Consider the following 25,331-nt stretch of genomic DNA (forward strand, 5'->3'; position numbering starts at 1 on the left):
GAACCTTGGAATCATTTAAAGAGAAAAACTGTCCCTCTTTCTGCTTGTGCTCCCACCCTGTGCAGAAAGAGAAAAAGCAAAAGGAAGAAGTAAGAATAGGAGAAAAGTGTTACCAGAAACAGCTAAACCAACAGCATAATCTGCAAGTTCTGTGCGTACTGTTATGATATCTGAAACATAATTATCAAGCTTAAGTTAATTAGACTAATGCTTAGAAAATCTGGCATGGCAGATTGTGGTAAGCAATTATATATCCCGATTAAAAGATGTAATGTGCAGCGAGCAAAAGCAAAAAGAAAACTCCATTTGACACAGCCAGTGAACACAGACAATTAAGAAGTCAAGTAGATGAGCACCGACAAAGATACTGAACTTTGTGGAGGATGATGGGCAAGATGCCAATTTTTCAGTGGAACAGATTTTGCATAGTATCAGTCAAACTTTTGTTTTATGAAAATCCATGCTACTGTTTCCTAACTGAAATCCACGAAGGGCCACTTGCTTTTGCATTAGGGCTAGCTGACATGAATAGAAGGGAATGTGCAAACAAGAATGTGACATTGGAGTACTAGTTTACATATATATAGAAGTTGTGTAAATGGCTTTTCTTAAAAGCAATTCACAAGATGTCATATGAGAAATAAAGCTGTGAATACAGTGTCTTCTGCAATTAAGTTTAATAATGATTATGGGTCAGGATGAATGGGGAGAGCTTGTGTGCCTTTGTACCACACAGAATGTGCACAGGAAAGCCCTGAAACACACTGAAAACATGATCTTTTTTTTTTTAACTTTTGCTTGAAGAAGAAAGTTTTGCTAGAAGATAGTTTAAATAAAAAAGACCTAAAGAAAGGAGAGAAATGTAACAACAGACCTGTGAAAGAAGTTCAGATTGCAACTTCAAAATGTGTCTAAATAAATAAAATTATTTTGCAAGTTCTTCACAAAGTGTGTGACTGTACAACTGATTCCCCAATCAACTCCCTCCTGAAGGAGGAGTGAGAAACCTGCAAAGCCCTAGTCTGGTAAATTCAGATGAAGCAAGTCCATGCATGATCCATTCTCTCAGCATTTAATCCACAAGTTTTTGACTGTGCTTCTGGAATAACGTGCGAGTTCTTCTCAGCAGAGCCACGTGTTTTATCCATATCTGCTGGAAATTGCTTTCATTTCCGTTCATCTCATTGTTTCCTAAGGCATGAACAAACTGATTGAGCTGAAAGCATACAAAATTACTTTTTTGTCTCTGGAAATTGGGAGTGTTTGGGTTGCTTTAGGTTGTCTTTGTAGCTTTCCTACCCTCCATCCTGCATGGTGATGTGCTCCCCCTCCAAGCAGTGTGGGATTTTCTGTAGCTCTGGAGCATGTCCTGTGGATTATGCAAAGAGAAGGTGGTGATCTGCTGCCAGGGTATCATCACCAGAACAGAACTTGCAAAAATATTGCAAACTAAAAAAGTTCCTGTGACTTTCAGATGAGTTTTTTTAAAAATATCTGTGCTCAAAGGTTTTAATATTAATTCTGTCCAAAAGCAATGGTACTGAAGTCTACATACTAAATAATAATTGTTATGCAAATGCTATCAGTTTATGATTTCTACATAGAAACATGGGATGTCTGGGAGGTTTTAGCATGGGGAATAGCAACTGGTTTTTCCTAGGCAGTTTAATAATATTTTCAATATATTTTCATCAAAAACACCTTTCTACAAGTAGAAGCTACCAGCCTTAATTAACTGCCAGTCTATCCAGCTAAAATTAATTCTTCACAAATTCACAGTCCCTTCACTTAAATTAATTTCAGAATATTCTATTCCATGGCTATTATGCCATCCTTATTTTTCTGCATGGGCATTATGTGGGTACAACTTATTCCCAAGAAGGATTTCAACAGAAGGCCAACACTGCAACACAAATACATCTTTGTGATGTTTGTACAATAGGGAAAAAATTACATGGGCAAAACCTCCTGTGATGCCCCTTAATAAGACAACTTCCTGCATAAGTTTTACAGCAATATTAATGGGCTGGGTAAACTGGAACAGGGGATTGGCCATCTGAAATCTCCAATTCTGCTCCCATATATGGGTCTGGTACTATCCACTGCCACTGTATTGAGACATGGGAGCCTCCACTGGGTTTAAAACTGTTCCAGGTATTGAAGATTTTCTTCCTTTTTCCTGCTGCCACTTTAAGAAATGAATTTACAGACTCTGGGGCATTTGCCCTTGATAAAATTTGTTTGGTTCTTATCCCACTAGGTCAGTGGAATATCAATAGATCCTTAATGCAGTCTGTCTTTTAGAGTTTCTTTCATTTCTCAGAGCAAAAGTAAATGTCATTCATATTGGCAGGTTGTAATGGGAACATTGAGACAGTAGTTTTTAAAAATATACACAACTTCTTTCAAATAGTCTTTGCCTCTCTCTTGTTTCTTCAATGTGTTTATAGCAATTACAAGGTCAGATATCCCTTAAGATGGTAGAAAAGGTCATTTTGTTGTCTTTTCTACCCCGTGCCTCAGTGAAATATTCATGGTACAGCTCAGGTATTGGGCTTGGGTTTAATGTTTCGATGCATTGCCATCTGTTTTTTTGTTGAAGTTGTTGTTGTTGTTGTTTCCCTTGGAGGGGGTGAGGGAGCCTGGAGGCAGCAGGGAGGGATGCTGGCACATGAGCCCAGACCTGATGGAAGAGAGGAGCAGTGAATCTGCAGGAGCAGAGCAGCTCCTTTGATCCTCACTCTTCTTTTTTAACATTAAAAGTCCTGCTGGTGAAAACCTGCCATTGTGCATGTGGCTCATCAGTAGTAGATGTGGGAGGCTCTGTGCCTCCTCAAAGGCTAGGAACCCACATTAAAGTAGTCTTTTATACTATTTGCAAAGTTCATTTGTATGACAGCACAGGCATTGAAGCCCAGCTCTCACTGAGCCAAGGGGCATTAACAAGGCCCAGGGTGTGTGGAAATCCAAGAGATTTCCAGAGTGCTGCAGGGGCTCAGGGGCAAAGGGCAGCCTGAGCAAGGATGAACCCGTGAGGGGATGCAGAGCACCGGGAGGACTTGGCAGCAGGTGCCCAAATCCCTTGGCCACAGCCAGCTGCCACCACCCAGCTGTGACAGACCTGGGGACACCACAAGGACACAGAGACCTGGGCAGAGAGGGTTTCTCTACAGTGGGTTTCTCAGGGGTGAGTTTAAAGCTCTTTTTTGTGACTGTTTTTACTGTAATGAGACTGTTTGGCCCATAATGACTCACCAGGATTTTTCAGATTCTTTTTGATCATCTTGCTCTTTTTCAGCATTTCCCTCTTACTGCTGTTGATTTAAATGTCATGACATTTTAAACATGACTTATTATAACAAAACAGTATATAAAACAATATGCTGCATAATAAATGCAGCCATATTTTTTTGAGTGAATGTTAAATGAGAGCAATTTACTCTTCAACCTGTTTTACTACCTACTTACTAGAGGGCATTGGCTGCCTAAATCCCAGGGAGGCAATCTAGGTGGTGAAGTAGCCTTGCAAGGCTGAAAGCCAGAGAAGTATTTGAGGGGTGCCTGGGGGAAAAGGCTGACCCTGGGATGTAGCTTTATCCAGGAGTGTTGGGATCCTGAGCCCTGGGAAAGCAGAGCAGGCAGGATCATCCTGGGAAGGTCTGTTGGTGAGTGAGGGGTGCCCACAGAAGCACACACAAAATCAGGCTGTGAAGCCCCTGTGGTTCACCACAGTGTCATTTCAGACCCTGAAGTCTCCTTGAAATCCTCCTAGAGCCAGTGGAGGGAGTGACTCAGAGTGTGAGTTATTCCAGAACACATTGATGGAATGTTTTCATCTTCATTTCACGAAGTGTTGCAGGGGTGAGGAATTTTTTTAATAGAAATAAGCTTATTCCCCAGAGAAGAAGAAATACACTCTGACCACTATGGGCTCTTCCTGCACATCCCAGAGATGTGGTGAGAGAGGTGGAACTCCCCCCTGGAGATGAGGGCATGCTCCCATTCCCCTTGGTGGTGAGCTGGCTTTGTGCCAATGCCACAGCCCCTGCAGCTGAGATCCTTTGTGCTGTCAGAAAAAGGCAAAGAAAGCAAATAAACCAAATCAACCTCCTTAACACACATGTGTTTTCCTTGGCATGTCGTGAATCTTATTGAGAGTATGGCAAATATTTGTCTAAAGTTAAGAAGATTACTGAGGGGAGTTGTGACTTTGAGACTCACTGCAGCAGGAGCCAGAATACATCACCCTGATTCAGGCACCTCGAGGTTATCTCTGCTCTTGGAGTGGGACACGCACACGTCTCTGCAGCTCTGACCTCTTGGGAAGAGCCTTTCAGTCAAGTAATGCATGCACCTGCATGAAATTTTTGAATCACTGACTCTATCCTTGATTAAAGTGCTTTTCCTTGATTAAAAATAGCCTTTTTCCAAATGAGTAATGTTGCATGACAGGCTGTGCACGCAGGATAAGGTTTCCTCCAACGTTATCACACTGATGACATTGCCATTTCTTAGCCAGGTCCCTGTGTGACACATTTCTCATGTGCAGACAGCCCTCTGTAGCCCAGGCCATTAGGAAGCTCCCGACAAAAATCCACCTTCTCTTCCCAGGTGAGGAAGACTACACAGGTGTTCTAACATTATCTGCTAATTAGGAGGATAATGGGCATGGAGAAAATGTATCTAAACACTTTTATAGATTCTTGCCTGGATTGAAATCAGGTTGTAAATAGCAGTTCCCCAAGTCTTTGGCAAGACTTCTTACCCCAGTGGATATTCCTTCAAGTCTCTTCTTTATAATGTGCTCACTTTCCAAGAATTTTATCTCAGTTGGAGCCAAACTGGAAGTATGTCAAGATCTGAGCTCTTCAGAGTGCAATCTACATATTTCACTGAATGGTAAACGTGTTTTCCGTGCAACTGTCGTTCTGCTCATGGGCTTGCTTGTCTTTTATATTTTCAAAAGCAAATTTCTTAAGATTCCTTTTATATTTAGTCTTTTCTTTTTCTTATCAGAATTGTTAGAAACGGTGGTTTGCAGAGTTTATTTTAGCCAAGCACTTAAACATGTATGCTTAAGGGTTTTACTTAACCTTTATGTGTTTTCACAAAATTCTCTTCATCTAAGTGCTAAATAGGGTGTAGTTATTCATATGTGAAGTGTGGGGTTCAAGTCTTTCCTCAAAGCACAACAATAAAACTGAAAAAATATTTGCAGTCAGTATGACAAAGAGTCGACAGGAGGGTAAAGAACCACCACTCTCTAAACCACACTTTTGATAAACGGAGGTTTCCAATGGAATATGTGCTTTGCAGCAATATCAGCAGCTGGGAGGTAGCAGCATATTTCATGCATAAGCAGTAAAACAATTGGAGAAGGATTTTCCAGTAGATACTTTAAAAATTGCCTAATATAAAATGCAGATAATTTAGGCTTTTTTTCCCATCTCCTTAAATAATTCAGATTTAATGCAGCATGTAAAAACCACCCCAAAATCAGGGATTTCTGATTCATGCAAACACAGATATCTGTACGATATAGAATCATAAGCAAAGTCAGCAGATGAGAAAATTATAGGATGTGGGTTTTTTCTGCAGTGTTCACTGTAAATTAGAGCAATTAAATTACAGCAGTTTTGTAGCTGTAATTAAATATGGAGATGGGCCCAGAGATGTGGAAAGCTCTGAGCTGCTGAGGCTGGGAGGGGGAAAGGGGCTTGGAAAGGGGTGCTGATCCCACAGCAGCTGCTGGGGCAGAGGGGCCTCCAGCACCGATTTAACACAGAGTCTGGTGGATTTTGTGTGTGTACCTGCTGGGCTTGTTCTCTGCCTTGTTCTTGCCTTTCCTGGGCCCTGGGCAGAACTGGGGTGATCTCAGCTGGGAGACGAGCCCAGGGCTGGGAGCTGCTGCAATGATTTCCCCCCATGGTTTTTCCCAGGTAGGTGGAACAGGATGTGTAAGGGCATGTGATTCCAGCATCCCTGAGAAGCTGCTTTGTGAAACTGCTGTGCTTCATCCATTATTCTTTCATTTTACATCGCAAGTCAAATCAGGACTTGAGGCACAGCTGAAGGCAAATGGGATGGGGGCAGGAGGCTCAGACTGGCAGAGGAGGGCACCTACCAAAAAGCTCACACTCCTTTCAGCAAGGCAGCAGAGAGTGAGGAAAGGCTGGAGCATAGCAGGAGGTGCAGATAATAGCAGTAAATGCTGCATTTAATCACATTGTGCAGTGGGGTGGAAATGAAGTCTTACTCTGAGGTTATAAGTGAAATACAAAGAGAAGTGAAAGGAAAGAAAGCACTGGGGGAAGAGAGCAAAGAGGGGGAGCAGGGCAAAGGGGGGGAGAGGAGACCAGGGGGAGCAGGGCAAAGGAAACAATTCAGGAGTTAAGTTGTAAAAGCAGCAGCAGAGGAGGCTTACATGGCTGGAAGCCATCACCAGGACCATCCCACTATCACCAAAGGAGTTTTCCCCCATGGGGTGGAAGCTGCCCACAGCTGCAGTGCAAGAACAGGAGCAGGGGTGTGCTCTGCAGTGTTTGGGTCACAACTCTGTTGCCTTAAGGGAGTTGGGGGAAGCAAGGTGTAGCAGCAGCCCTGGGATAAAGTTTGTCTTCAGCCTCTGGAAATGGTTGCTACTGGTGAGAAGAAATTAGATTTTCAGCCTCCTCATGGTTCATGTGTTAATCTGATGTTGAGATATCACTCTGAATATTTCACCACAGTGTGATTTGACCATAGACAAGATGCCTGGATATCCCAAGGTGTGTTGGTAATAATGAACACCAGCAGCTGGGTAATGCCTGATATCTGATTCAAGCCACTGGCAAAAATTCATTCTTTCTATTTTTTGGTAGCTACTGGTTTTGATAATACTATATTTTATAATTGCTGAAGCAGCTGAGTTTGGTTATGTTGCTGCAGTTTTGTGTAATTACTCTCCATCACTATAATTTTTCTTTTAGTTAAATGCATTGGAGGTTATAAACTCTTAACTATCAACTGTAAATATTCATGGGGAGTGAGAATAGTTCTAACTACCATAAAAGCTTTTTCCCAATAATTTTGGCTAGTGCTCTGTATTTACACAGGTTGCTTTGCTGATGGTGTTATGGCATAAGTAGAAAAAAAATATACATATCACTTCAAGCAACAGCCAGTCATAGCCCCAGGTCCCCTGTAGTCTGCTCTGCTGAGAATTCTGGGCTGCTCCACAAAGGGCAGGAAGGAGAGGTCTCCCAATGTGAATGTGCTATAAAACAATATTGTGTTTCCCTTAAGAATTGCAGTGATAAAAACATAGCCCATTCTGCAGCACTAGCAACTTTAATAAAATAACATAAAGCACAGCTGTCAGGTCTGCCAGCATCTCACACTGGGAGACATGAGTGAGAAAATTAACACTTTTCACAAGCAGAAATATTCAAAGAGCTCCACTGTTTACATGTAATCAAGACTGACAGTCATAGATTATCGGTGGAAGAGCATTTTCTGCTTGAGGTGAAAGAAGAGGATAATTTATCAGGAAGCCCAAGAAGTCAGACATCAGTAATAATCTGCTTGAAGAAGGGCATATCTTAGAAATAGTGCATTTATTTGTACTGCAAGGCAAGAAGATGTTTGGAGTTACAAACACGAGCCTTGGTGCTTGAGGAATGTTGAGCAGATCCAGTGTGTAATTTGCTGGGCAGCTGTGATTAGAGACCTGACTAATGTGTGTCCCAGTGCTGGTTCAGAATATTAAAAGAAAAATTTAGCATAATACAGATTGTCTAAAAGAGCTGCTTGTGCTCTCTCATCCTGTTCCCTCCTTTGGGAGTTGTCCAGGCTCTGCTGAGGGCGTTGCTCACCTTCCTGCTGATGCTCAGGATTCAGAGATGCTCCTGCAGAATCTCTATAAACAGGTTGGGTTTTAGAGAATTTGGGGCTTTTGGAGTTTTGCAGTAAAACATTTTGTCCACCTGGTGCAATGCTTTTGCATCACCTTCCTCTTATGAAAACAGGCCAAATATCAGCTGCTTTAAAATGGTAACTAATTTGGAGCCCTACAGAAAAGGTTTTATAGGCTCACCTTGCCTTGGTGTGCTGTGAGTTTGCAGAAGTAGGATTGTTGTACAGAAAGTAGCACAAACTTCAACTAGTCTGTGTTTGGATATATCTGAATAAGGATGTCAGCTCAACTTACCCAGCTTTTACTCTGACAGGGGTAGGAAAGATGGATAAATCACTATTTTTAATGAATTGATATCTGGCAAATAGAGGCACTTTTTTGCCATTTAGGTTGAGCAGAACCTTGGAGTGTTCTCGAGGTGCAAGACAGTGTTGCTTCCTCAGCTTAATCCAAACTTTCAATACAAGTCAGATGGTTGCAAAGATTCACAGCTGGGACTTGGATGTGTGTGTCAACATGAGCACACTCTGAGGCACAGAAGTCCCCAAGAAACAAGTATCAACTGCTATGTTTGTTCCCCACCTGAATTCTAAATCAGTACAATTTATAACTGAAATATCTATGTTCTCCTCTCCTGAATGCAGCTTTACAACTTTTCAGCCATGTTCAGTTCTCCCCATGAGGGCCTCTGTAAGCTACTTTTTACTTTTTTTTTTACTTTATGTAAAATCATACTTTATGTAAATTTTTTACTTTATGTAAAATGTTTTTGTTTGTTTTAATTAAGAGAGATTAAGACAGTCTCTGTAGTATTTTGGCTAGGCTGCTCTGTGTCCTGGGGCTGTGCACTGGCAGAAGGGCTGCTGGGCTTCCAGGCAAGTTTCAGGCTTCATTGCTCCTCTCCATACATCTGTTTTAACCTCAAAGATTGATTATTTTTAAAGGTTAGCACTTATGTAGCAGAAGAAACCCTCACCTTTGCCAGCTTTGAGAAGTCACTGTGGTCTGTAACTGCACAGTTTTAATTTAGACAACAACAACAGCCATTGCAGTTTAACCCTCCTTATTACCACTCACTTCAGTTTTCTTGAACAGGAAAAAAAAAAATCACCACCTACCAGTCACACCCTCATTTCACCAGTCTCCACATGGAGCCAGCTCTCACCTGGATTGTGCAGAAATGAGAGAGAAGGGAGAGCAGCAGCCAAACCATATCACTGAAAGCAACTCTTCTGGGTAAACAGAGAGACCTTGAGGAACAGGGACAGCTCTCCCTTGCCTTCCAGCTTTTGCCTGTTGCACCTCCTACCAGCATTAGGTTGAATCAAAACTCTGCTTTTTTCAGAGAACAGCTCACACCTCAGTCAGATTTACCTCCCCTTGCCTTGTCCTGGTGCATTCTCTTGTGAGGTGTGAGCATTCCCAGTGCACAGAAAGCACAGGATTATGGATGCTCTTTCCAATAACTCATGGCCAGGTCAGCTGTGGTGCCTCCACACCCTGTGGGTGTGAGCAGAGGGTGACAGAGACCTGGGGACCCAGGGCTGACAATGTGTACACTGCACCAGTCCCTGCCTTTTGAATCTTTCTCTCTCATTCTGTGGCATTATTACAAGATGGATTTATAACATACTTAGCACTAATGTAACAATGAAGATTAGTCTTCTCTGAGTCGAGCAGTAATACACTTTAATTTGCCTACAGCTACTGCATTGTATTGGCATGAAAGGAAATGATTTTCTAATGCAGCTTTATCTGCTGAGCAGGGGGAAATCTGTGCTGCAGGGTATACAGCTACATGGGACTCTAGCTGGCAGCAAAATTCAGAGTAGGAGAAACACAGCATAAATGTGTTTGTGAGTTGGAGGTGTGCTAACAATCTTAGTTTATTGCTAAACATTCCATATCCAGTAATGCACTTTGCTTGGAGCTTCATCATGGCTTCATCTTTGTTTTTTCACCACTTCATCTTCTACACTATAATTTTTCCTGGAATAAGAAATTCAATTAGTTTTCAATTCATTAGTTTTCAATTTTTCTTTTTTTGTGACATTAAGAGGAAGTTGGTGATATGAAGTTCCTTAGAAGCACTGGTGCTGTTAATGCAGTCTGTGCTGTGCTCTAAACCTAGGGAACCACTGGAATCTCAACACTTGATCTGTTAAGTAAATGTTTCTGCTGTCTGGTGTAACTGCTGCCTTCACTTGACAAGTGTCAGGCGTTCTTTGAAGGGACATGTGCACAAACAGTCACTCAAGTGCCAGTATTTACCCTAATGTGGAACTTCCCTCTTCAGGAAAGCAGCAAAGCTGTCAGCTGCTCCCTTCTTCTTGAGTGGCAAAGGAAGAAATTATCATGTCTGGGACAATCTCATGTAACAGTTCCTGCATATGGGATAGAGCAAATTTTTGTGGGCATAGTGTGCCAGTTGGACACAAAAATTATATGTTTCTTATACTTTTTTTTTTCCCAAGAAATCAATCAAATATAATTATGCTTAAAATAGCAGGTTTTGTTTCTAGACCAGGGATGTGTCTTGCTTTCAGCAATGGCAGGGAAGGATTGATAACTTGCATGCAGAGAAGGAATGAAAAAAAATATTAATATAAACTCCTGGTGGGAAACAATTGCAACAGGGCCTTGTTATCACAATAGGTCTTTGATAGGAAAGTTGGGCAGAGGAAATGACAGAGAGAAAAATTCACAGGAAATACTGACAAGGTGTCCAGCTCACTCCACTGCTTCAAAGGATGCTGAGTGTTTTCCCACTGTTTTACCTGCCAGTTTTGCATCAATTGCCTACAAAGTGTCTGAGCATCAGCCCACAGAGCTGAGCCTGTCCCTGCCTGTCACACCCTGGCACCTGGTGCTGTCCTGGTAAATGCAGCCACTGTCACCACTCTAAACCAGCAACCTTCACCTTTCCTCTCTTCATTACCAGGTTCATCCATCCTGAAGGCACATGGAAGAGTTAGATTGATTGCCCTTAATTTGAAATCAAAACTGAAAAAATAATAATCTGATTTTTTTTTCTTGTCTCCCTCAAAAAGCTGCAGCGCCACGACAAAGATGATTCCCCTGACAAGTGGAGGACAGAAGAAGAAATGGCAGCTGAAGCAGAAATTCTGAAGAAATATTTCCAGGAAAATTAAAGGTAATGATCTCAACATTGACTTAGTCCTGCAGCACCCAAGCCTTTGCTCAAACCTCCAGAGGCTTCTTGAAGGCAACAAGGCAAATATCTAGAATGAAACAAAAGAAAGCAAAGCTCTTAGTTTTGTGTTGTTTCCAAAAGGTCACAGCACTCCAGCAGTGGCTGAAATGAAATGCTCCTTCTTGAACAATCAGCACCATCCTACAGCATTTTGTTTCCAGACAGCAAAAATAATGGTGCATCTAGAAATGAGAATCATCAGCATTTACTTAAGAGGAGTCTTTAACCTAAACCTCTGTTTTAAGGACAGAAAACAGCCCTAATACCTCTACACAGAGCTAAAACTGATATGTCTGTGTACAACATATGCATATGCACCTATACATACAAAATTGCATCAGAATTCAGACTATAGACGGCATAAATTATAACCTCACCTGTCAAGTATTAACTTATTTGATCAGTTCAACTTCCAAAACCAAGCCTGCTGGAAAACTGCCTGTTCTGCTAAATTTTCCACTGACCTTAAAAGAAAAAGAAAGATTTGCAGGGAGGAATAGAAAAGAGAAAACACTTGGCAAACACTAACATTGGTGCTCTAGAAATTGAGAGTTTTTCATTTTGTACCTGGAGTCCCAGGAGCCAGATTCTTCCTGCAGAAATGAACTGGCCCCTGGAGATCAATGTGAGTTGAGCTGGGATGTAATACTGCAGCAAGGATGCCAAATCTCCCGCTCCCCTGCTCCCCATATGCTGTTTGCCATCATCCAGCACTCTCACTTCTCTGTCATTTCTGGCTGTTTCATGTTTTTCCTCTGTAGAACCAAAATCCCAGAAATAACCCTCCTTTCTCTCTATGACTCACTGCTTGCAGCCTGGCTTGAGAAATCTTGAGCTAAACCCCACATTGTATGGGTGGCACACTGAGGTGGCAGCTCTCATCTCCTGTGCCATTCAAATGGCAAACTGAAATGCTTATTTGGATGGCATTTTGGATGACTCCATTTGGAGTTCCTCAGATTTCCCCTTCCATTTTTTTTTTCTTGCATCGTGACCATGCTCTTGTCTCCTCCAGCCGAAGTAGCTGTGCCAGCCCTTCTGTGGGTGCACAGAAAAAGCCATGGAACACATTTATTCCCATCTGGGGAGGAAATTCCTCCCCAGCAGCTGGCACCTCCAGGGTTTGGGCTACACAGTCACAGTTCTGCAGGGGCTGCTGGAGTTGCACTTAGACACCCACTTCTCACCTTCTCAGAAATATGCTGCTGAAATGTGAATTACTCAGGCAGGAAGAGCATATCCTTGGTAATGCATGTGTAAGCACTCTGCTCTAACAGAGGCATTATGTGGTGCTTCATCTATGGCCCAGCAACCAATGAATAGTACTTAGGGGAAAATGGCACATCCCTATTCCAGTGTGATATTGTTTCCCTTTATTGATTTGGTAGGTTTTGGGGGGATTTTTTTTTTTTTTTGGTCAGAAATAAATTGGAAATGCCTTTTTTTCCTTGAGATTCTCAAAGGGGCTGAAATTAAATCCCCACATATCAATAAAATGTTCTTTATTTCTTCTGATACTAAACACAAGCTGGATAGATGATATAAATCCTTTCCTGCAAGCAAATTAGTGTGGCTGGAGGTCTATTTCCATTTATTATGAAAATGAGTCAGTGTGTGTCTGCATGGATGACCTCTTGATACGTTTCCCGTGATATTAAGGTCATTACCTTTCCTAGAACAAACTGGTAAATTAAATCTTCCTGGCATCATTATCATGAGAGTGCCTAGTCCTTCCAACCCTTGATTCCCAACATCAGGCATCACTGTCAATCTCTTCTCCCCAACATTATTTTGCTTCTGAAGTTTAATGCTCTGAACCTGAGATAAAGATATATCTATGCATTCTGCATTTCTCAGCCTTTGTCTTCTCTCTTAACCTTGCTTCTAAAGCAATGAAGATGGAAAACTTTTGGCAAATTAACAAGGTTATATGCATCCTTCTTTGAAGCCATTTTTGCATTTCACCTACAAAGGATTTATTTTGCCATTTGTGGGTTTACCTGGATGACACTTGACTTGAGGTTTTTTCATGCAGCATGGGGAAAGTCAGAAAGAGCTGAATGTGGGTGTTCTGCAGCCAATAAATAGCAATTTTTAAGGCTTCATGCATTATTTTTGTGCTTCATTGTTTTATTTAAAGAAGCCCAGCTTAGCCAGCTTAGCCTGGGCAGACCAAGCTGTGTTTTAGGGCTTTTCCAGCTACCCTCACATTTATCACAAGTCCTTCTCCACCTGCCATAACTCCTGTATGACTGGACAAGGTCCAGTAGCACCTTTTACATGTATTTAGAGACTATCTAATCAAGAAGGACTTGCAAGTAACTTTTTCCTAATAAATACTTGAGTAAGGCAAGCAGCTCTTAGTTCTCTCCCTACTTCATTTGCTGGTGCTGATCCCTCTTGGCTGAATAACTACAGTTAAGTGCTTCTACATCAGTCCCCAGATGACCCAAAATATCCACCCACTTGCTTAAGGAAATGAACACATTTAGCCTTGCTAAGTTTCTACCCTTGAGAAAAGGCTTATCTTTAAATATTTTATCTGTGTGTGCAATATCAGCGAGTGAATTTGTGCTTTGCATGTGTTTCTGCTCTTCCCCTGGGTGTCCCCATGCCACTGTGTCCCACGTCATTAGAAGGACTTGTTCTTTCTGCTCACAGAACTGTGCCTGCAGAGCTGGAGCTCAGGAGAACTTCATGTGGCTCTGGAAGAAAGAAAGAAAAACTTTCTAGGGGAGGAGGATATTTAATATAGAATTTCCCCAGTTAGTCACTCTCTTGTGAGTAGCACCAAGATTTTACCTCTTTACAGCCTCTTTGGGAGCTGTTCCTCATTCTGTCCTCTGGTCAGCTGTGTTTGATAACTTGGTTGCTTTTTGAGGTGGATGCACAGGGAAAAGGTCCCTACTCAAAGAGCAGGATTTGATGCAGCACCCTAATTTCCAAGCCTATTTTCAGATGTGCCTTTTGAATTTTCTAGCTATGTATAGCTGGGTGTTTTGATAGTCTGTTTTGAGCATTTTAAATTGCACATGCCAGCAAAAAGGCTAAAGATTAAAAGACTTTAACCTTCAGATGGTATGTGAAAAATGTTTCTCTTCAAAGGCAGCTTCACTCTGTGTTGTTATTTCTGAAGAAAGAACCAGGCTGTACAAGTTTCAGTAGTTTTCCTATTTTGTGCATAACTGAAGTAATACTTTCATGCCATTAGAAAAGTAGTCAGTTTTAAGTACAATGTCAAAATGTCCCTTTGCATAAAGAAGTTGACAGTGATATTCTGTTGCCAAGTGCTTGGAGTTACAAATATTCAATAGCTTTTAATTGCTTAACCACCTGAATATTTTGCATACTGCAACATGCCAAATTCTTGTAGAAATCCCTTCAAATAATGTGTCCTGCACAGTCTTGCAGGATTTCTGATGTCAGTTCTCCCCCTTGTCCCCAGTCTGGCAATGTTTCTGGAGAATATAGTCTTTCCAGCTTTTCTAAAAAGTATAAATTTTATTCCTTTTTTCCCCACTCATTCTTTGAGAACACTCATCCTTCCTCACAGCTGCCTGATCTGCACCAAGATTCTGCATGTGTGAAAAAATGCAGTTCTATTGCCTTCAGCAGGGAAATTACCCCTGATAGCAGCAGCTGGCCAGGGGGGAATTTAAACTGGCAATTTGACTTGCATCTGATGCTGCTCCAGCACCTCTGGAGTGTGACAATCCATGCTGCATGCACGAGAGTGAACACCAGAGCAATCCCATCACTTCCCTTAAATTGAGGCAAGTATACAAAATGACTTGCAACACCCATCTTTGCTTGTTTTACTGTAAGAAAAACCCTCCTATCATTTCTGGTACTTTAAACTGCACAGACCCACAAAGAAATGGCTGTGTCTGTGATCCAAGGGGTGCATCTGGGATGCAGTGAGGACAGTCTGTCCCAGAAGATGCTGTGCCTGCACTTGCAGAGCAGGCTGTGCCCTGGGTGGGCACCACAGGCATGGTCAGGGGTATTTTCTGCACTTGGTGCTGCCTGTTGGCAAAGCAGGCAGCTTTGAGGAGCATAGCAGGCTGAGCCATGGGAAATGGGAGCAGGGACAAGGCTGCAGCAAGCACAAACCCTCAGTGTTTTCAGAGCCTCACTTGTTAAAGCAGGGCAACCTTTTGAGTGCTTACACTGGAGTCAGAGCCAGTGGTGCCAGGGCTGGGCAGTTCCCAGAGGACATGGTCTAGGAGCTGTTTGTGTGTAATCCTGAGGTAAATACACATCCCAGTAATCTGCTATAGATTCCTCTGCACTCCAGACTTAAGTGCTATTAATTATATCCCCCACTCAGAAGCCTCCAAGAAGCATTAATTAGAAAGCAGGAGCTGGCAGTTTTCTTGCCTGTGTGAAACTATTATGACCTGAGAATGAAGTATAAGCTTCAAAAGAAACACATTTTATGAAGGTCACCTTGAAAAATATCATAAAAATCTGTCAGAAGAGAATGCAGCATTCCAAGTGTGCATTTCAGTGTGACATTATGCTTTAAGTAGTTGGAAATAGCAAAGAGAAGATGGATCAGATCATGGGGTCTGTGCTTTTCCACCCAAAATTCTCTTTTTTCTGCAGTAAGTACATATACAGTAATGTTTTTGTCATTTCAATGGGATGCAAGGAAAATTAATTATCAACACAAATCCAACAAACATAATCTGCCCTTGCTGGTATTTTTTAAGTGTAAAATATCCAAACTCTCCAACTCTGCAGCAGGGAGAAGGTTTATACAGGAATTACATTACCTCTTCAAGGTGTAAACAGCCAGCAGTGGTGCAGTGACTGCTCAGCAGTGACACCCAGCCTGGAAAGCTCAGGGCAAAAGGCTTCCCCAAATAAATGTGCTGTGCTAATGCACAGCAGCCTCAGTGCTGAGGCTGATTATTTTTCTGGTTGAAGCATGTGATTATTTCTTATGAAAACAGAGCTACAGGAGAGCTAGCTAGAGTTATAAATGAAATGTCATCCTCTTGTGAGAGGCAGTGATGTCCCCCTCATACACTTGCCAGGGCTCTGTTTTGAGGCTGGAAGCAGTACTGTCCTGAAAGTTATACACCTCATTCTCTGGACTTTATATATTATTATACAAAGTTATTTCATTTCCCTATAGATGGCCATTTAATTCAGCTATCCAGTACATGAATTCCATAGAGCACTGCTTGGATCCTGTAATTATGGCTACAGTAGAAACATCAGGGCCAGGGACACAGACACGATTGTAGAGCAGAAATGCAAAGCAGCAAATGTGCTACTGTTGGTGAAGGAAGCTGACAGCCAAATGTTCTCTTAACCTGCACATCCACATCCTGAATGCCCACCTGGCTGCCTGTCAAAATCAAATATTGTCAGTGGGATCAGTTCTTGATTCATCGTTGGCTTGGTGTGTCACATTGTATGAGAGGAAAATGGGGAAGCTGAGCTTGGTGGTGGACATTTGCCTGAGGACCTGGGGTGAAAGAGCTGAGGTGCAGGACAATGCTGAGCTTCAAATAAGGATGATATCAACTGTGACTGGGCATTTTTACACCCAAACCTGTGCTGAAATGGTGCTAATCTCTTGCCCCCAAAGCTGCCAGAGGATGCTCCTCGCGAGCAGCCAGACCCTCCTCGAAGCAGATTCACAAAATCCGTGCCAAGCGATTCACAGGCTGCCATCGAACTGTCACTCACCAGGGGCTCACAATGGAAACTGTTGCTCGAAATGCCGTGGGAATGGGAAACATATGTTTCAGAGAGAGAGACAATCAAACAGAGGAGTGGGTGGCTGGGGAATTGCAGCCACAACAGCGGCGAGAGCTGAGCCCTGCGCGCAGCCCCGGGAGTGAGTTCGGGGCCGTGCCCTCATCCAACACTTGGGTAACAGTTCTGTGTTTAATAAGCTGAGATAATTTCCCCAGTGTTGAAGCCAGCTCTAAACATGCTCTGAAGTGAAGGTACAAAACTGAAGATACCAAGCCAAAAGCCTATTTCATGCTCCATTATTAGCAAAGGTTTGTATGGTGGTATCCTGTTGCTGTAGCTGCTGCATAATAGAACTGCCCAGAGAGACATTGGAACCAACAGCTCAACATGACCTCAGAGCTTCAGCACTGCCTTTGTGTGAGTGTCGGTATCCAGGCTGTGTAGGTGGAAAGGCATTAATAACTCCTGCAGTAAGTAGTTATTTGAGAAGGGAAGGGGGTGATGGATGTTGGAAATATGTTGGACTGAGCGTACTTGAGGCTCTGTTGTGTGCCAGGGTGTCTCTACACAAAAGCAGAGGAATGTCAGGGATAAACTCAAATGCCCCACTTGTGTCAGCACCTGGGGCTGCTGCAAGCCTCCAGCTGCCACTGCAGTAGCACCTGTGCCATGGGTTTGTGCAGGGATTTCACACACAGCTTCCACGGCTTCAGGCGCGCAGGATTTCTATTTCTCTGCTACAGGAACACCTTCACATCTGTCATGGCACCTATTACAGGGCTTTTACTAGGATGGACCACCAAGAGATGCATAAAATTGGAGCAGACATGGCAAGAAATGCCCCATCCATTCTCCAGCGTGGGGGCATTTTCTGGGTGATGGTCCCAAATCACTGGTGTGTAATTCCTTGGCATTAGGCAGAGTCCCACCACATGGTCAGGATGGAGGAGGATAAACAAGAGATGATAGTCTTGAAAGATTATTTGTGGGAGTTTATATAAGAGATCATGAGCCCCAAAGAGTCTTGCATGAGGCTATTACAGCAAAATAGATTTGAAGAGTAAGAAGCTGGATTTGATGACACAAGATGCCCTTTCTAATCCTTTGTTCCTATGAGGAGCGGTCAGCAGAGCTGGGGACTGTGCTGTCTCACTCAGGGACATCAGAGAGATGGCCTCACTTCATGTTTGTTTTTTGTAAAATGATCCTGACCTCTGTCCAAGGGTGCTTTGTGAGTTGGGAATGAAAAGCCTGATGTGAAAGGCAGGCATTACTATTATTTGCAAGTGCAGTTTATTGAAAAAGCAGATAAGAAATAGGACAAATCTCTTTCTTACTCTGGTAAATAATTTTAAAATAGTTCTGTGCAAGGCTTTTCTCCTTCCTCTGTTCCAGGGGCTGTAATGGGAGCTGCAATGAGCTGTGTGGGGGTTTAACACTGAACATTTCCTTTTGCCTATTGCTGTCAGTGACTCCTGTCAGAACACACTAATGAGCACCTAAGTCGTTAGTAATAAACAGCCTCACATTTTGTCTTACTAACAAAGATCAAAGCTGCTATTATATGTAATGATCTGTTATGTTTGATACTTCTCAGGTAACAAAGTGCTTGGAACACATCCCACGACACCAGAAAGTCCCCAGAAAGAACAACCTCATTCTCCAGTTCTCAGTGGCCCTGGAGCTGCAGCTTGACAATTTTATTATATTCTACAAATATGGGATTCTTCCATGAAAAATTTTATTGGACCTTTGGATATCATCAAGGTTGAATTCCAGCTAAGACAACTAAACAGCACTGGTTCAAACTATTGCTCTGAATTGTAACTCATATTTTTCTGAATTGTCTACTTGGGAATGAATCTTTTTAAATTGTCCCTTGGCCTAAATAGAAATAAAGTGCCAGGAAAATCAGGTAGCTACTATGTTTAGGTACATTATAAAGTGTTTACTCCATGTTGTGCTCTTTGATTCAGTTACTGTACGTAGGCTATTTTATCATAGAAAAATTAGATTTTTTAGCAGTGTGGCAATTCATACAAACCCAGACTTTGTTACAGACTAGCCAAGATAAACTTGGAAAGCTGCTTTTTCTTCAGGTGAGTTCTATACCAAGAAATATTAAGCTTCCTGAGATCTTTTTTTCTCTGTTCTTTTAATGCATTATGAAAAGGCCTCTGGAGTTTTAAGGGATACAAAACACTTCTGTAAAACAATTAATATGGGAAGTTGCTCATGGGATAGTAATCACATTAGGATTAGGCTGGCAGGAATGGCTGCTCCCAGCCACAAACAACACATGGAGCAATCCCTGGGCAAGAAATGCTGCGCTCAGAACCCTGCACAGGAAGAAACCCACTGTGGGTTAGTTGTTGATTGCAGGAAAAGAAGTCAAACAACAGATGGAAGAGAGAAGAAATGAGTCTGTAAGATGTGCATGAAAAGAGCGCCCATAATCCTCCTCTGGAAATGCAGGGAAGCAAAAAACAAAAGCTTTCTGTGTCCCACAAAGTCAGGATGAAAACAAAATGCCCCCAAATCTTTCAGTAAGAATCATGCTGAGGGAGGCCATGGGTGCAGAGCCTGCCAGAGGAACTGAGGAGGTCAGGCAGGTCCCAGCCAGAGCCTGGTGGAGCTCTGCCTGCCTGGCAGCACAGTGTGATCATGTTCAGAACAAATTCAGCTGCTCCATGATGGTCTGTCCTGGAGGGTTACAGCCTGACCTGAGCACTATGACAATGCACAATGGATGAGTTCTCACCATTTTCACCAAGTCTCTCTCTGCTCTCTACTGCAGAGCCATGCAGTCCATTGGCTTGAAGTCTTTATGCTTGTCAAATTTAAATAGAAATACTACAGCAAAATCACTCATATTTGATTCCTGGTTTTACTGTCATGCTATTTAAATATTGCCCCTGAAAACCACTTTGATTCAAAGACTTACCATGACCCAGTCTGGCCCCCAGTATCTTGCATTAGCCCTTTTAAAAACTGTACAGATTGTAACACTATTTCTTTTTCTGTGCAGAAAAAATGAAAAGTCCATTTTGATGGAGTCTGCACTTTTTAGACCCTGAGCAAGGGCTGAATAAACAGGAAATGAAGGTCAGGGAGCAAGAAACAACAGAGAAGGTAAGGTGAGCAGACAGACTGGTGAAAGATGCTGGCAAATGGGCCAACATAAATGGTTGTCCTTTTGCACTTCAGCATTTCAAGTTGCTGTGATTTCACACAGAAGGAAACAATGGTTGTGCTGCTGGGGAACGCTAAAGAAAAACCTCAGCATCAGTTACATTTTCAAACCTGCTGCTCAATGGTTTCCTATTTATTATGGAATATTCTGTATTAATTCTGTAGCCTGTGATGAGCAGGCTCTGTGCCAGCCATCCTGCATGGGGGCTGCAGAGCAGATGAGTGCTGAGCTCCATGGAAGATTTCATTTGTGTAAATGAGGAGCCCGTTATCACAGCACTAAAGGTCCTGGTTTTAAAAAAGGCCTCCTGTGACATTATGCACAAAACAACCTCTTTATGCAGCATGAAAATATTTATGTGCTTCGCTCCAGCTTAAAAATGGAATTTGCAATAGATGAGGGACATGAGAAAGGATTGGAGAGAGAGATAAGGAGAGATTAGAAAAGGCAGATCATGAAGTACATGACATCCTGCAGCAGTATGTGGAGTAAACCCTCGTGGTTTTTTTAAGATATGGACCTTGAAGATGCTGTCTGGATCATTTATATATTCTTACAGAGTTAATTTTCCACGGGCAAGGAGCTGTATGCAGAAGGTGCCATTGCTGGAAATGTGAGGAGATGCTGTGCTGAAGACACTGATGAACTTTGTAACCATCTTTGTCCTTTTCAGCCTTCATCTCTCACCCTCATGGGGGTCATGCCTGGGCTGGGGAATGCTGCAGTGCTGAGCTCCCTCACCCAAAGCAGGAAACACAGGAAAACCCACCAGTACAGGGGCTCAGATGGACGTGGCACAAGAGGAGTCGTCCCAATGGGGTGGCTGCATAACAGGACAGAGCTCAGACCCTCATTCCCTGTCTTTACACAGAAGGAAATTTCCCAGATTTTTTCAATTCCTAAGAGCTTTTCCTGAAGCAGCAGTTCCTCTGAAGGGCTGCAAGGGCTGTGTGCCTCTTTATCCATGAGTAAACCAGATATGGTTCAGCCACAGCTCTCCTCACTGACTTGTAGGAGCAGCCTGGGAGCTCCACACGTGCCCTGAGTGCCCTGGAACTTGCAGAAGAGGTGACTCAGGACACACACTGGAGAGCAGATGGGTTATTGGGAGCTTGATCTGATGGGGACACATCAGCCCATCCACTGCCATGCCAGGCAGCTCCAGTGCCTTCAGCAAAGGCTGTGAGTGCAGCATGGGGATGTTTGTTATTTGTCTTTCAGCAGTTCAGCATTGCTCTTGCTCCAGGTGCAGATGTACGAGCTCCAGGTTCTCCCAGGCAGCCCAAAATGGGTGTGAGCTGACAGATGAATGGGCTGGGGATGGGCTGTGTCAGCTCCTTGAGGACATTGTGTGTTAATTCAGAAACCTCTGCTGCTTCCAACCTCCCCCAGCACACACTCACCCACCCCCCAGGTATCAGGCTCTCTTTTGATGCTGTGCTTGAATAAGCCAGTGTTTTGTTTTTAGGTAATGTTGGAGAAGAGGGAAATGTTCTGCTGGCTCTGTGGGAGTCTGACTGGGCTGCAGGCTCAGGCTGATGCCAAGACAGCAGGTCCTGGCTGCAGTGGGGGGATCAAGGTCAGCTCCTGGCATGTGACAGTACCCTGAAATGTGGCCAGGGACTGAGCACTGCTGAAATAAAAATACCTGAATCCACGTGGAATCCAGGGTGATCTCATACCCAGCCATAAAGCAATAAAAATCTAAATGCCCAGTACCCACAGAGCTAATGAAAAACTCTCAAGCCCAAATACCCACACAGTGACAGCCATGAAAGTTCCAAAATAATTCCTATGCCAGCTTTCTGTGTCCTCCCATCCACTCCCCAGCTCTCACTGTCACTGTGGTCGATGGCTGCTGAAAAGCCTTGTCCAATTCCTGCATCCTGATGTGCAGGCCAGCAGCTCTGTGAAGGAGAAAATGCTGCTGCTCATGTAAGCTGTCCTGTGTGTTGGCAGGGCTGTGAGTTTCAGAGCAGAGTGATATATTTCAGCTCTTGTGAAATTTCTGAATAATCAGCTCATCAAAAAATATCATGCAGAGTTCCCTTGTAGTCCTTTCCAACTTGCCACCTCTCCCGCCAATAGCTCTGTAGGGTGACCACAGCTTGGCAGAGCCCATTAGCACAGCTCTGCACAATCACTCATGAGGAGAGCTGGCTGGAAAATACACTGCTCCCTCCTGAAAAAAAAAAAAAAAAGAAAAAAAAAGAAAGAAAAAAGATGAGGTGGGGCAGAGGGTGTGTTTGAAGATGAAGATTTTTCCCACTTCTCTCTCCAGAACCCTCTTCTGCTCCCCCATTGCTCCTCACCTTTTTTCCTCCTTTGACTTCAGAAAATAAAAATTCTGCTTAAAGTAGCAAAGACATTGGATGCTGTTTGATCTGCTGGTGATTCCTCCTGGCCCCCAGGCTTGGACTGGCACCAATGCACCTTCTCCACCAGAGACTCCTGAGCAAGTTGTCCTCGGACCTGAACATTTTGCTGCGACTGCCCAGTTTCTTCTTTGGAGTTTCTTAAGCAGATATTCTTGAGATAGATTTCTCTCCTTGAGCAGCACAGCAACCTGCTGTTTGGGCATCTGGGAGCTGGTACCTTGTCTCTGTGCATGGTGAGATGGGGGATGCTGGAAGGGCCTCAGTGCTGCAGAGACCAGGGGCTGAGCAGCCAGAGTCCCTCCAGCTGCTCCTCACAGACCTGGGCTGCCTCCAGGCATGCCCCCTGTGTTTCCCACTCATTGCAGACAGCTGTTCCCAATCCCAGGTGAACATGGCTTTGGCTGGGGAGAGCAGAGTCCCTCTGTGTCCCCTAAGGATGCTCAGCTGCTGCACTGTGGGGAGGGGGCTGCAGAACCCCCTAGGGCAGGTGGCAAACAGGTCCTGCAGAGGAAGGTGGTGCAAAAATCAGTGGTTAGTGCACTGGGATTAAAGCTGTGGCAGGAAAGCCTTGTACGGCTCAGGTTATTATAATTTTTTAATATTTTTATTATATTTTATAATATTTTTTTGTCTGTGGTAGCTGCATTGGCTGTGACACTTGGTGCAACTTGGGTTTAGTACTTGTGTCACATTGCAGACCCTGTGTGGGACCAAACTGCGTCCATCAGCAGCAATGGCTCCAGCACAGGTTTCCTGTTCTGCCCTCCTGGCTCTGTCCTGACCCACCTGCAGCTGCCAAGCATTTGCTCTGTCCCTCTCTACTTGTGTCACCATACCTTTCTGCTCGGGCTTTTGTCATGTCTTTTGTCACCATAGTGACAGGAAAAGAGTGATGATTGCTGGAGTAATTTCCCATATTAGCTAGCACTGGCTTTTCAGCCTAAATCAGCACTTCATTTTCCCTGTGCTCTGGCTGAGCATCACTGGGGAGCAGTGGCACCATTAAGGAGCAGTGGCAGAGGAGCCTTGGTGTGTTGTGGTGCTGCCAGTGCTCCCTGGGGACAGCCAAGGCAGGGACAGGGCCTTCAGGTCACCTCATGTCCCACCAGGAATGCAGAGAGAGAAGGGGAAGACAAAAAAATGTATTTGCAAAGGTTTCTCTCTGAGTGCATTTGCTCATTCTCAAGGTCAATAAAAGCAGGAATTTGGGCACTTGCACCTGTCCTGGGCAATAGGAAGAGCTCCCCAGAGGGGAGTGCTCTCCCTCACTGATACAGTGAGTGGGAAAAGAACAAAAACCCCCCTGTGCCCCCAGGCTGTGCCCTCTGCTCTGCACAGCCCCAGCCTGGGCTGGGACCAAACCTGGGCTCCCAAGGGGTGCTCAGTGCCAAATCCTGCTCTCTGCCAGGCCCCATGAGCCATGCAGTGCATCTCAGAGAGACACCCAGCACACACACACAAATACATACCTAAAAATCAAGATCATTAAGTAAGCAAATGTGTTTAAACAGCAAACAAGCTACTGAAAAGCAGGGAAAGGTCACAAAATGTGAAATGAAAGCAGCTCTTCTGTTCCTCATGCCAGCAGCACTGGTCCTGCCTCAGAGGATACATTAAGAGTCAACCTTCATTTTGAGCAGGCTGCCTTTTGTCCTTCTATCACAACATTAACATTATCCCCACATAATTTTATGTATTTAATTTTACAATAGACTGTGTCAGTGAGCACTGCCTGTAAATATTTGATCACCACCGTTCCTCTAGGATTATCTTATCAAGAGTAAAGATATTAAAATAGAAATCTTGTCATATTGCTGCCTTTATACTTCCAGCCTAAGAATTGATTGACAGAAAATGAACTGCCCGAAGTAGCTGTAAAGTGTCTTTTCACTGAGAGTTTTAATGCCAGAGGCTATAGAAAAAAAGGTTTGCTAGTCATTGGGAACGTATGCCTTAGTTACAGAGCTTTTGTACTGAAGATTAAAAAATATGAATCTGCTAGGGGTATTTTTACAAGTGTAAAATGGCGTTGGTCTTTTTGTATCTTTTTGCCATCACTAATGAGCCTTAAAAAGAGCTTTTCCTTTTTTTGCTGCACTTGAATTTTAGATGCAGCTTCACTGCAGCTCACAGACACAGGCTGAAGTTTTGCAAGAACAAGCTCTTGACTTTCCTAACCTAAAAAATTTCTTTTTGGTGATAAAATGGCTTGCAAGCCAGGACTAAATGTTCTTGTCTAGCTTGGAATATCAAACCACTGTAGACAAGTCAAGGTTTCTATTTATGGCCAGCTAAAGACACACTGGTAATGCCGTTTTAATGTTCCTAAATTGTGCTGAAATTGTCATGTGTCTGAAGAGCACCACACTGCAAATATACAGCTGCTCCCTGAGGGCTCGCTCAGCCTGAGCTCCAGCACGGATCAATGGGAGATTTTGCTGGAGTAAGGACCCAAGTGCCAATTCAGGAAGGTACAGCACGAGCAAACTTTAATCACAGGCTTAGAAATCAATAAAGAAGCTGGCTGGGGTGAGCAGACAGGGAGGGGTGTGGCTCCCACGTCTCTGCAGCTCCTGCACCAAGGTGGGCACTGGGGCAGCAGCTCCTGGCATCCTGGCATCCTTAATAAATCTGGATTAGTCTTGGCCTGATCCTGGAGGGCAGGAGAGGGTGGTTGGTTCACAGAACTGTCCCATTGCAATGACAAACTGCAGCCACCAGCATTAAACCACCCAAAGTCTTCCAGACATTAACAAAATGTTATTGTGGGATGGCTGAGGCTGGAGTGGCCAGAGACAGCAACCTGGAGCTTTCTGCTTTAACCAGAGCAGCCCTCCCACTTTTCTACCCTCCAACATGAACAATAACTGTATGAAATGAAACTAATTGCACATTCAGCAGCCCATTGTTGAGCTGTCATAAAGGGATTTACATGGG

General features: G+C 43.5%; 1 protein-coding gene across 1 annotated transcript in view; it reads left to right on the plus strand.

Moving 5' to 3' along the window:
- Window positions 1-19,685, plus strand: part of FHIT (fragile histidine triad diadenosine triphosphatase) — a 516,263-nt gene extending 496,578 nt beyond the window's left edge. The window contains exons 7-8 of the mRNA XM_054280974.1: window positions 10,945-11,048; window positions 18,421-19,685. Coding sequence (XP_054136949.1) covers window positions 10,945-11,046 — 102 coding nt within the window. The 3' untranslated portion in view covers window positions 11,047-11,048; window positions 18,421-19,685. The remainder of the gene's footprint in view (window positions 1-10,944; window positions 11,049-18,420) is intronic.
- Window positions 19,686-25,331: the final 5,646 nt, after the last annotated feature.

This window comes from Melozone crissalis, unplaced genomic scaffold (assembly GCF_028551555.1).
Source record: "Melozone crissalis strain CALT ecotype California unplaced genomic scaffold, PUWL_Pcris_2 ptg000029l_1, whole genome shotgun sequence".
NCBI classification, from domain to species: Eukaryota; Metazoa; Chordata; class Aves; order Passeriformes; family Passerellidae; genus Melozone; species Melozone crissalis.